The 12,492-nt window shown below is 41.9% G+C and overlaps 2 protein-coding genes across 5 annotated transcripts in view; one reads left to right on the plus strand and one right to left on the minus strand.

Moving 5' to 3' along the window:
• The first annotated feature begins 698 nt into the window (after positions 1 to 698).
• On the plus strand, positions 699 to 7,857 carry rab9a (RAB9A, member RAS oncogene family). 2 transcript variants are annotated; one of them, XM_061879096.1, is made up of 3 exons: positions 699 to 848; positions 1,112 to 1,247; positions 6,539 to 7,857. In XM_061879096.1, exons 2-3 carry the CDS (start codon positions 1,209 to 1,211, stop codon positions 7,160 to 7,162), a joined length of 663 nt encoding a protein of 220 aa, XP_061735080.1. In that variant the 5' UTR covers positions 699 to 848; positions 1,112 to 1,208; the 3' UTR covers positions 7,163 to 7,857. The 2 variants fall into 2 exon arrangements, with proteins under 2 accessions (XP_061735080.1, XP_061735081.1); XM_061879097.1 differs by lacking the exon at positions 699 to 848 and having other exon boundaries at positions 1,110 to 1,247; positions 6,517 to 7,857.
• Positions 7,858 to 8,861: 1,004 nt separating this feature from the next.
• Positions 8,862 to 12,492, minus strand: part of trappc2 (trafficking protein particle complex subunit 2) — a 3,940-nt gene continuing 309 nt past the window's right edge. For all 3 annotated transcript variants that reach the window (XM_061879100.1, XM_061879101.1, XM_061879098.1), the window contains 4 exons: positions 12,367 to 12,488; positions 9,427 to 9,575; positions 9,246 to 9,327; positions 8,862 to 9,184 (listed from right to left, as the gene is read on the minus strand). In XM_061879100.1, coding sequence (XP_061735084.1) covers positions 9,086 to 9,184; positions 9,246 to 9,327; positions 9,427 to 9,575; positions 12,367 to 12,459 — 423 coding nt within the window. In that variant the 5' untranslated portion in view covers positions 12,460 to 12,488 and the 3' untranslated portion in view covers positions 8,862 to 9,085. The remainder of the gene's footprint in view (positions 9,185 to 9,245; positions 9,328 to 9,426; positions 9,576 to 12,366; positions 12,489 to 12,492) is intronic.

Raw genomic sequence — 12,492 nt, forward strand, 5'->3', positions numbered from 1 at the left:
ATATATACAATATATAATATATGAATAATATGGGCTTCACGGTGGCAGAGGGGTTAGTGCGTCTGCCTCACAATACAAAGTTCCTGCAGTCCTGGGTTCAAATCCAGGCTGGGGATCTTTCTGCGCGGAGTTTGCATGTTCTCCCCGTGACTGTGTGGGTTCCCTCCGGGTACTCAGGCTACCTCCCACTTCCAAAGACATGCACCTGGGGATAGGTTGATTGGCAACACTAAATTGGCCCTAGTGTGTGAATGTGACTGTGAATGTTGTCTGTCTATCTGTGTTGGCCCTGCGATGAGGTGGCGACTTGTCCAGGGTGTACCCTGCCTTCCGCCCGATTGTAGCTGAGATAGGCGCCAGCGCCCCCCGCAACCCCAAAAGGGAATAAGCGGTAGGAAATGGATGGATGGATATAAATAATATAAATATACTCCTCCCCTCTTAACCACGCCCCCAAACACGCCCAGCCCCACCACCGACCACGCCCCCCACCCCCAACTCCCGAGATCAGAGTATGTTTTAATGCAAAGGACAAATTTCACCTAGTATGTGTGTATGTGACAATCATTGGTACTTTAACTTTAAAGTAACTTAATGTGATGTACATCGTATTCGTACAGGCAAGCTATAAATTGAAACTGAACCGTACAGCCAGCTCAATGCCCATCGATTACGCATGCACAATACCGCCCCCTGGTGGTGAATCCCAAGCCAACCGGACTATCTCGTTGATTGGCTGATTCGGTCACGTGGCCATGACAGTCCGGTCGCTCCACTTCCGCTAGTTAGCTCTGACAGGAAGCTAGCGGCGTTAGGAAACATCGTCGGCTACGAACCAAAAAAAAAAGGTAAACTGTCAAATAACGTTCACAACACACGTTTTGGTGTTATTTCATTTAACTTACAGTGCTCTGTTACTTCATAGCTCTAATTGTTAGAGTCTTATTCGAAGTGACTTGAGCTAATCTTACGCTGAGCGTGCTAATGTTGCTGTTTGCTTTACTCCAGCTGTGTTGTCATATTGTCTGTTTGCCACCTACACCACACTTGCATATTTCTTGTTTTGTACTGCATTGTTCACGTCACACTTAATGTTAAACTGGTGTTGCAGGGCAGGCTGTGCGAGGACTGGAGCTCCATGGCCGACTGGCCGTCCATAGCAACCCTGAACAAATGAGCATGTGACTTAGTAGCAGGGTCTGCACCTCATGATCTGGACTAGTAGAGGAAGCCTAAATCAATCAGTGGTGAGTCCAACTACCCATTAAATCTCGGGAATGTGTGTCAGTAGAAATAAGATTTGGTTGACTAGACTAAACAACTTGTATTAATAAATCAATGTTTACTTACATAGCCTTAAAGGCCTACTGAAATGAGATGTTCTTATTTAAACGGGGATAGCAGGTCCATTCTATGTGTCATACTTGATCATTTCGCGATATTTCCATATTTTTGCTGAAAGGATTTAGTAGAGAACATCGATGATAAAGTTTGCAACTTTTGGTCGCTAATAAAAAAGCCTTGCCTGTACCGGAAGTAGCAGACGATGTGTGCGTGAGGTCACAGGTTGTAGGGCGCCTCACATCCTGACATTGTTTACAATCATAGCCACCAGCAGCTAGAGCTATTCGGACCGAGAAAGCGACAATTTCCCCATTAATTTGAGTGAGGATGAAAGATTTGTGGATGAGGAAAGTTAGAGAGAAGCACAAAAAAAATGAAAGAAAAGGCGACTGCTCCAGGCAGCGGCAGTGGAAGCATTTCAGATGTATCCATCCATCCATCCATTTTCTACCGCTTATTCCCTTTCGGGGTCGCGGGGGGCGCTGGCGCCTATCTCAGCTACAATCGGGCAGAAGGCAGGGTACACCCTGGACAAGTCGCCACCTCATCGCAGGGCCAACACAGATAGACAGACAACATTCACACTCACATTCACACACTGGGGCCAATTTAGTGTTGCCAATCAACCTATCCCCAGGTGCATGTCTTTGGAGGTGGGAGGAAGCCGGAGTACCCAGAGGGAACCCACGCATTCACGGGGAGAACATGCAAACTCCACACAGAAAGATCCCGAGCCTGGATTTGAACCCAGGACTGCAGGACCTTCGTATTGTGAGGCAGACGCACTAACCCCTCTGCCACGGTGAAGCCCCATTTCAGATGTAATTAGACACATTTACAAGGATAATTCTGGAAAATCCCTTGTCTGCGTATTAAAGCTAAAGTACCAATGATTGTCTCACACACACGAGGTGTGGCGAAATTATTCTCTGCATTTTACCCATCACCCTTGATCACCCCTGGGACGTGAGGGGAGCAGTGGGCAGCAGCGGTGCCGCGCCCGGGAGTCATTTATGGTGATTTAACCCCCAATTCCAACCCCTTAATGCTGAGTGCCAAGCAGGGAGGTAACAGGTCCCATTTTTATAGTCTTTGGTATGACTCGGCCGGGGTTTGAATTCACGACCTACCGATCTCAGGGCAGACACTCTAACCACTAGAACACTGAGTAGGTTTATTGTTTTCATAGTGTTTTAGTGAGATTTTAAAGTCATACATGAAAGTCGGATGGCTGCGGTCAACGCCAGTGTCTCTGAGAGAAGCCAAGGAGCCAAGATCCCAGCTGCCTTTTTGAGCTGCAGGGGGAGGTCGCATAATCCACTGAAGTCTCTGATAAGAGCCGACTTAATATCACAATTTTCCCATCCAAAATTATGCTGGTTGATGGAGAGAATTATGTTCGCTTGACCGCTTGTGTTAAAGCTTCACAACAAACAAAGAAACACCGGCTGTGTTTCAATTGCTAAAGGCAGCTGCAATCTACCGCTTTCCACCAACAGCATTCTTCTTTATAGTCTCCATTATTAATTGAACAAATTGCAACAGATTCAGCAACACAGATGTCCAAAATACTGTGTAATTATGCGATGAAAAGAGACGACTTTTAGCCGTGTGTGGTGCTGGGCTGAAATGTTCGCTCCAACCAATAACGTCGCAAGCACCCTTCAACTTAAGCGTCATCATTCCGCAACGTTTTCAACAGGATTCCTCGCGGGAAATTTAAAATTGCAATTTAGTAAACTAAACGGGCCATATTGGCATGTGTTGCAATGTTAATATTTAATCATTGATATATAGACTATCAGACTGCGTGGTCGGTAGTAGTGGGTTTCAGTAGGCCTTTAAATCACGAATGTCTCAAAGGGCTGCACAAGCCACAACGACATCCTCGGCTCAGATCCCACAACTTGTAGTTTTGCTTTGCATGTACTAAAATTTGCGTTGTTGTTTTTTAAGAGATACTTTTTGTTTTGCTTCCTATAAGTGTTGCCCAGTATTCAGTGATTGTATGACAATAGGTCCAAAATGTCAGTTGAAATTGGGCAACAGCTGAAACAATTGTTCCTATAGGACAGCGTTTTTCAGCCTTTTTTGAGCCAAGGCGCATTTTTTTCATTGAAAAAAATCCAGAGGCACACCACCAGCAGAAATCATTAAAAAAATGTAACTCAGTTGACAATTCAAAGTTGTCGTCGCAATTGTTGTATATGATTTTAAACTAGGGCTGGGCGATATGGCCTTTTTTTGACATCTCGATATTTTTAGGCCAGACGACGGACTCCCTGCTGTTTTTCCTGGTAATCAATTCTTCCTTCATTTTTTACCATATCCGCACCTGATTTCTCTCATATTACCACTTGCACGGCTTCGCTAGCATCACAGCTAAAGTTACCCATGCTGCTACCTCTCTGCTGGGCGAGGGAGTATTTGTATGTGACGTATGACGTGACGTGTGTAAGAAGGTGGGGTTAGTGTCTGTGAGAAGGAGACACAAGAAGGAGTAGGAAGAGCCTGTAGTGTAATGCCCGCAGCTAAAAGCAACTGCGTGAGAATGTGTACTCGAATATCACGATATAGTCATTTTCTATATCGCACAGAGACAAACCTGCGATATATCCCATACATCGATATATCGCCCAGCTCTAATTTAAACCATAACTGACCATGCATCACTATAGCACTTGTCTCAAAGTAGAATTGATTGATTGATTAACGTGGACCCTGACTTAAACAAGTTGAAAAACTTATACGGGTGTTAGTGGTCATTTGTATGGAATATGTACTACCCTGTGCAATCTACTAATAAAAGTTTCAAAAATGTGTACTGTCACAACCTGTCACATCAGGCTGTGACTTATTTGGAGTTTTGTGGTGTTTTCCTGTGTGAAGTATTTTAGTTCTTGTCTTGCACTCCTATTTTAGTAGCTTTTCCCTTTTTTGTTGGTATTTTCCTTTTGCAGTTTCATGTCCTCCTTTGAGCGCTAGTCCCCGCACCCGCTTTGTTTTAGCAATCAAGAATATTTAAGTTGTTGCTATCTTTTTTTGTGTGGACATTGTTGATTGTCATGTCATGTACAGATGTACTTTGTGGACGCCGTCTGCTCCACGCGTTGTAAGTCTTTGCTGTCGTCCAGCATTTTGTTTTTGTTTACTTTGCAGCTAGTTCAGTTTTAGTTTCGTTCTGCATAGCCTTTCCTAAATGCGAAGAGTACTCACACGAGCCAAATGTGACGGAATTTGGGTGTAAAGTGGGCCTAAGCATGATATGATTGGCCTAGTTTGAATAAGTACACCCGAAGATGCTTCTATTTTGTATTTTGTCCGTTTTTTTCGGACTATAGAGCGCACCATATTATAAGGCACACTGCTGGTGAGCAGCTCTATTCAGGTCTATTTTCATGCAATAGGCACCAGGTTATAGGCGTGTTAAAAGGGTCATATTATGATTTTTTTTTTTTACAGAACTGTAATAGTGGTTCTTTGGTCAAAATATTGCATAGATTATCTTTTACAGACTGTCTTCAAGTCGCTTTCTGACCGTCTTTTCAAGATCCACCATCTTGTGGGCAGTCATATTTACGTGGCTCCAGTATGACAGCATCTTCTTACCGTCATGTTTATTGTAATAGTAGTTTTTAGTGCTTCCATAGTTAGTCTACTGACAGATATAAGTTAGAACTGTATGCTACTTTATATTAGAAATGGCAACAGCAGAGGATAAATGCCCCACAACAAGAGAATAGAGAAAAAGAAGGAGCTTATTGACTACATGGTCGGACTCCAATAGCAGACCCGTGCAAAGCACTTTGGGTAAACCTTTACCATATATGAATGGTACAGGTCGTCAATTGTACAGGCGTCACCCTGCAGTCCAAACGTATCTCTTACGCGTGACTGCCATCCACTGGACACTTTTGTCTTTACAGTATGTACTGGATAAAATTGCTTCCGAGTCGGTAAGCACAACCTGAATTAATTTGTACATTTGACGGATTGTTAATTTCTTTTGTGTCTTATAATCTGAAAAAATATGTTATTTGTTTAAACCCTTTTGGACCCCTAAGGCCAAAAAGCGTGCATTATATGTGTTCTTTGTGTGATATGATTGTTTCAGTTTAAAGGTTAGATGTCTAAAATTCCGCCAGGGAGGTTTTCACGATTTAAAAAAAAAAAAATTGCATTGTGTTTTTGATTGCAACATTGTTAGAATAGGATTTAAACAAAGTATACACACTTTCTCTTGAGAACTCTTTTAGCCCCATTGATACTCATTATAACTGATATTTTTTAAACAGATTGTGAAGGCATTTTGCTATGCATTTTCCATGAAAACTGAATGAATCTCATGTTTGCTGATTGAAAAACAAGACAATATTGTTTCGGTGTAGTTGTGCCCCTTAACCTCTAGATGGTGCAAGAAAACCATAGACATAATTTTCAGAGCTTTGTTGCATAAACGAGTTAAACTGCTGAAATGCAAGGGATAATTTATTGGGCAGTTACATATTTATATATAACATGGCACACACACACACATATGTATATGTATGTATATATATATGTGTGTATGTGTATATATATACACATATATATATGTGTGTGTGTATGTATATATATATGTGTGTATGTATATATATATATGTATATATATATGTGTATATATATATATATATATATATATATATATATATATATACATACATATATAAGACTTGTGTGAGCTCTATAAATTCAACCAAGCCATGCCTGCTGTTTCTTTCACTCTGTAGGCACTGTACAAATAATATAGATTTGTCTACTGTATGAAAATCAATCATGTCATAAATTATTGACCTATTCAAGGCTCTAATTACCCATCACCAAATATTCCACTATGCTACTTATTTTTTTGAAATACTGCAAATCATGCATTTTCTCATTATACATTTTTTTTTGACAAAAAGGCCATAGAATATAAAAAAAATACTAAAAGCTTTATATCAATATGAAGTTCTTAAAAGATTCCAAGTGTTAAAAGTAATGATTCTTTTATATATACTTTTAAGTGTGTGTAGTCAATCTCAAGATTGCATAAGGGTTAAATTGGCAACATAATTAAGACACATCACCTATGAGTACAAAGGTCACTTATTTGTGGAAGTAAGAAGTGATGTTTTGGTTTCTTTAAAACAGGTCATCCTATAATCGCAAACAGAAACAGCAAGCAGCCATGTCGACAAAAACATCCCTGTTGAAAGTTATCCTACTGGGCGACGGTGGCGTGGGAAAGAGCTCCCTCATGAATCGCTACGTCACCAACAAGTTTGATGCGCACCTTTTCCACACCATCGGCGTGGAGTTCCTGAACAAGGACCTGGAGGTGGACGGCCACCAGGTCACTCTGCAGATTTGGGACACCGCCGGTCAGGAGCGCTTTCGCAGCCTGAGGACTCCTTTCTATCGAGGCTCCGACTGCTGTTTGCTCACCTTCAGCGTCGACGACAGCCAGAGTTTCATCAATTTAGGCAACTGGAAGAAGGAGTTCATCTATTACGCAGACGTCAAAGAGCCAGAGAAGTTCCCTTTTGTGATTTTGGGCAACAAACTGGATGTGGCGGAGCGGCAGGTGTCCACCGAGGAGGCGCAGCAATGGTGCCAGGAGAACGGCAACTACCCGTATTACGAGACCAGCGCCAAGGACGCCACCAATGTAGCAGTGGCCTTCGAGGAGGCGGTGCGCAGAGTTTTGGCGATAGATGAGCGAGCGGACCACCTCATCCCCACGGACACGGTCAAGCTTCACAGAAAGCCTCGCTCTGCTGGCACCTGCTGCTCATAACACCCAGGTGGTGATGAGTAGCATTCATAAATAATGATAGGTGTACAAAACTGCATTACATTGTATTACAACTAATAACATTGAATCAGGGTTTGCTTACCGTTGGGATCACTATAATAGAAGCACTACTAAACGTGTCTTATAATAAACATGAACGCACTGAATCACTCCGCTTGACGCCAGTACAAAGGTCAGATGAAGAAGAAATATTTCATATAAACTTTGTGTGGGTACCTAGAAATCTGTAGCTTTGTACTACCTACAAGTACAATTATGTGATAATATAGATGAAAATCTGATTCATGTTAATATGTATCTTTTAAATTAAGCCGCATTCACATGTCTTGTTGCTAAAGCAGTTATGTTACTAACAAAGGTATTGATTTTGACACTTGTTTGCACACATGCCTGCCTTGTGAATTTAGAGCATTATTGAGTTTTTAATGCACTAATGTACTAACTTCCAAATCCTGATAAAATACAAAACTGGAAGCATTTGTTCTGTATTTTTCTCTCACATAATTGCACGTACAAAGAACTAGAAGTAGAGGAAAGTGTTATTGAGCGTTCTGGCTATTGATAGAACCTGAAATAATTTAGACTTTGTTTTGTATAATACAATTGAAGGTCTGCTGTTTTTTTGCATTTCCTTTTTTTTTATGTCAACCAATGAATAAAGTGTCTGGGAATCTTGACTGTTTTGTAACCCTAATAAACATGTCCACTATAACCTTAGTTTCTATACTCATTAGGATCACAGCTGACTTGGGACAACAGGCGTGGTACACCCTGGACTATCCATCCATTTTCTACCACTTGTCCTTTTCGCGGTAGTCAAAACCAATTCACACCTACAGATCATTTAGAGCAGAGCTATTCAACTGGTGGGCCGGGAGGGGCACCATACCCCCAGGTTCAGTTCTAAACTTGGGAGGCAAACATTTTTGCATCAAATTCCTAAAAATATTGGAGTGTTGTACAGAGGAACTTAAACCATTATGAACATATTGGCAGGTCCTTGCATTGACATTTGAACCTTGCTAGCAAACAAAACACTGAGGTCCAAAGTTGTGGTTTATATGGCTGAGGTTTTCCTCAAGGCGCACCTAAAAGTCCTCTCCTTTTCGGCAAATACCCTTTTTTTCGTGATGTCATTTAGGTAAAAAAATGTTTTTCATAATGTGATTTACATAACAAAGGTGTTGCTGTAGCTTGTTTACTTATGATACAGGCAGTAGTCATTCTTCAACTTCTTTAAATATAGTTGTGGTATTCCTCAAGGTTCAATTTTAGGTCCTCTCGTTTTCATCATTTGGTCTACACAACTTGCGAGAAACTCACATTTGTCCAGCAGATTTTTTCCCAAATCCTACGCTTTAATAGAGATTATATTTGACTATCTTTTTTGTAGAAGGTCCTTAAAAACGGCAGAAGGCTACTGTAACCGACAAAATAAACACACATAAAAAGTCTACTGTAGAGGATATTGGTCACATACAAAATAGGACTAATTGTGAGGAGATAATTTCTGTCCCAGAGTCTTTAGCTTTGTGAAAGTGTGGCCTTAAAAAACAATTTAGTTGGATATCCCTGATTCAGAGTCTTCAATAACCTAACCTGCATGTTTTTGGACAGTCCCCAGAGAAACCCCACGCCTGCACATGCAGGGAAGAACACGCAAACTCCATGCAGAGACCGATGAGGATTCAGATCTTTAATCTCCTGACTGTAAGGCGGACATTTATCCTACCAGAAATAACTGATATCTTACTTGATAGTTTTTGGTAACAAATGACAAACATAATTCAAGAAAATCAAGAAAAAATGCTTTACAAACAAGGTTGTTCTATTACATTTGACATTTCGCAATGGGACAACATACACAGACAGCGAACTTGCATTAATTATTCAAGTGATTGTGTCTTAATTAAGGAGGTGTTTCTTTCCAAGAAACTGCACTTTCCTCTCAAAAGCTGTGGAGCGTATTGGGGCGTTGGTCTCATAGAACGGATTCATGGCAAACTAAAAGACAACGAAGCAAGAATAAGATACTACAATATGACTCGTTTGAAAGACAACTTACCTTAATGTATAAATCGTACACGTCATTAAAAAAGTTCTTGATTCCGTCTTCTTGCCGCACATCGTGGAGCATGATGAATCTTATATGTATGCAAAACCATTAAAGAAAATGCTGTAATTCTAGTCTTCTGTGAGATACTGTATATTTCATTGAGAGACTAAACACAACGGTTAAGAAAAGGATATGTCCCGCGGTGACAAATGCAGAAACAAACCACTCGTTGAACTTGTCTACAGTTTTCAAGTACATGTTGTTGGACAGCCACATGTTTTCATCCACCAGATCCAGAGCGGCGTGTGCAATAAACTGGTTTAAGTGACGGTGGTCATCCTGTGGTCAGAAAAAAAAAGTATTATCAACAGGTTGAAATGACAGACCTGATTTACCACAGTAATGAGAAACTATTGAGGTATTAGATGATGCTATTGTGAGTGAAAGCATAGCCCTTTTTGTATCGGATCTTGTTAGAACAGAGGTGTCAAGCGTACGGCCCAAGGGCCGGATCTGCCGTTTCTTTTCTTTTTCCTCCTCTGTCCCACTCTCCCTTGTGTAAGGGGGTCCGGTCCGGTGCCGATGGATGAAGTACTGGGTTTCCAGAGTCGGGACCCAGGATGGACAGCTTGTCCAGAGTCGGGTCCCAGGAGGGACCGCTTGCCTGTGTATCGGTTGGGGACATCTCTGCGCTGCTGATCCGCCTCCGCCTGGGATGGTTTCCTGTTGGCTCCACTGTGGACGGGACTCTCACGGCTGTGTTGGATCCACTATGGATTGAACTTCCACAGTATCATGTTAGACCTGCTCGACATCCATTGCTTTCGATCCCCTAGAGGAAGGGGGGGGGTGCCCACATATGCGGTTCTCTCCAAGGTTTCTCATAGTCATCATTGTCACCGACGTCGCACTAGGTTTGAGTTTTCCTTTTACTAAGGATGTTGTGGTTTGTGCAGCCCTTTGAGACACTAGTGATTTAGGGCTTTATAAATAATCATTGATTGATTGATAGATGTTGCCCCTGTTGTTTTCAATTGAATTGTCGTTTTACTTTACCTGTTTTGTACAGCGCTTTGTGATTTTATCTGTGAAACGCGCTTTTTAAATAAAATGTACTTACTAATGTAGTGAAGTGAAGTGAATTATATTTGTATAGTGCTTTTCTGTCGAGACTGAAAGCGCTTTACATAGTGAAACCCCATGATCCACATGATGAATCTACATTTAAAGGCCTACAGAAACCCACTACTACCGACCACGCAGTCTGATAGTTTATATATCAATGATGAAATATTAACATTGCAACACATGCCAATAAGGCCTTTTTAGTTCACTAAATTGCAATTTTAAATTTTGCGCGAAGTATCCTGTTGAAAACGTCCGTATGATGACGTGTGCGCGTGACGTCTCGGATTGTAGCGGACATTTTGTTCCAGCCCGAACCCAACTATAAGTAGTCTGCTTTAATCGCATAATTACACAGTATTCTGGACATCAGTGTTGCTGAATCTTTTGCAATTTGTTCAATTAATAATGGAGACATCAAAGAAGAAAGATGTAGGTGGGACGCGGTGTATTGCAGCTGCCCTTAGCAACACAAACACAGCTGGTGTTTCTTTGTTTACATTCCCGAAGGTGAAGCTTTACTATGGAACAGAGCGGTCAAGCGAACATGGTTCTCTACCACATGTCAACCGGCAGGTTTCGGTGAGAAAATGGTGGCATTAAGTCGGCTCTTACCATAGACATGAGCGGAGTTTGTGTCGTTCCTCGTGCACCTGTCAAAGAGGCAGCTGCGACTGTCTTACCTCCTCTGACCGGCCGCCCCCGAACGTGGGATGCTTCCACCATCAAGAAGAGGGAAAAAAAGCTCAGCCCTGCCCCAACAGCTGCCTTCGCTTTGCCTCGTCGAGAAACATGGCTTCCCTCAAAGACACTGGCGGCCACCACACCCCTCCGACTTTCAGGTACGACTATATAATCTCACTAAAACATTAGTAACACAATAAGCAGATGAGGGATTTTCCAGAATGATCCTAGTAAATGTGTCTAATAACATCTGAATCACTCCTATTGCCCTCTGTTTTTTTTTTTCCAGTCCTTCACTTTCACTATCCTCATCCACGAATCTTTCATCCTCGCTCGAATTATTGGGGAAATCGTCGCTTTCTGGGTCCGAATCGCTCTCGCTGCTGGTGGCCATGATTGTAAACAATGTGAAGATGTGAGGAGCTCCACAACACGTGACGTCACGCGCACATCGTCTGCTACTTCCGGTACAGGCAAGGCTTTTTTATTAGCGACTAAACGTTGCTAACTTTATCGTCGATGTTCTCTACTAAATCCTTTCAGCAAAAATATGGCAATATCGCGAAATGGTCAAGTATGACACATAGAATAGACCTGCTATCCCCGTTTAAATAATTAAATCTCATTTCACTAGGCCTTTAAGGGTTGGAATTGGGAGTTAAATCACCAAAAATGATTCCCGGCCGCGGCCACCGCTGCTGCCGACTGCTCCCCTCACCTCCCAGGGGGTGAACAAGGGGATGGGTCGAATGCAGAGGAAAAATTTCACCACACCTAGTGTGTGTGACAATCATTGGTACTTTAAGTATAATTTTTAATCCACTTTGTATCCCAATTTTTATGATGTAGCCCCTGTTGTTTTAAATCAAATTGTCGTTTTACGTTACCCGTTTTGTACAGCGCTTTGTGATTTTATCTGTGAAAAGCGCTTTTTAAAATATACTTACTAATGAAGTGAAGTGAATCATATTTATATAGCGCTTTTCTGTCGAGACTCAAAACGCTTTACATAGTGAAACCCCATGATCCACATCATGAATCTACATTTAAACCAGTGTGGGTGGCACTGGGGGGAGGTGGGTAGGTCACAACAGCAGTGACTTGGATGGCAGAAGCGGGCATCGAACCTGGAACCCTCAAGTTGCTGTCCCATCAACCGAGACACCTATACCTGTCAAATGTTTGTATACACGTTGCCAATCGTAGCATCATAACGTGTGTCCAGACTTTTGAGGGGTTGGTCAGCCTAAAAAAATGGAACTATCATGACAGAAGTGAATGATGCATGCAAAGTATATATATAGTATATATCCAAGTATACCTTAGACTCGGGCTTCCCCGATGGTAAGAACTCCATCTCGAACACTGGGTTATCATGATGACCAACCATGACGAAGTAAAAAGTGCCCGACATGATGCGCTTTGCTTCTCAGCAAAACAGCTCTGC

The sequence above is a fragment of the Nerophis ophidion genome, linkage group LG19 (assembly GCF_033978795.1).
Source record: "Nerophis ophidion isolate RoL-2023_Sa linkage group LG19, RoL_Noph_v1.0, whole genome shotgun sequence".
Lineage (NCBI taxonomy): Eukaryota > Metazoa > Chordata > Actinopteri > Syngnathiformes > Syngnathidae > Nerophis > Nerophis ophidion.

Coding starts and splice junctions, on each gene's coding strand:
- rab9a (XM_061879096.1), top strand. CDS start 1,209: ATGATCTGGACTAGTAGAGGAAGCCTAAATCAATCAGTG. Junction 1,248..6,538: donor GAAGCCTAAATCAATCAGTG/GTGAGTCCAACT, acceptor AATCGCAAACAG/AAACAGCAAGCAGCCATGTC.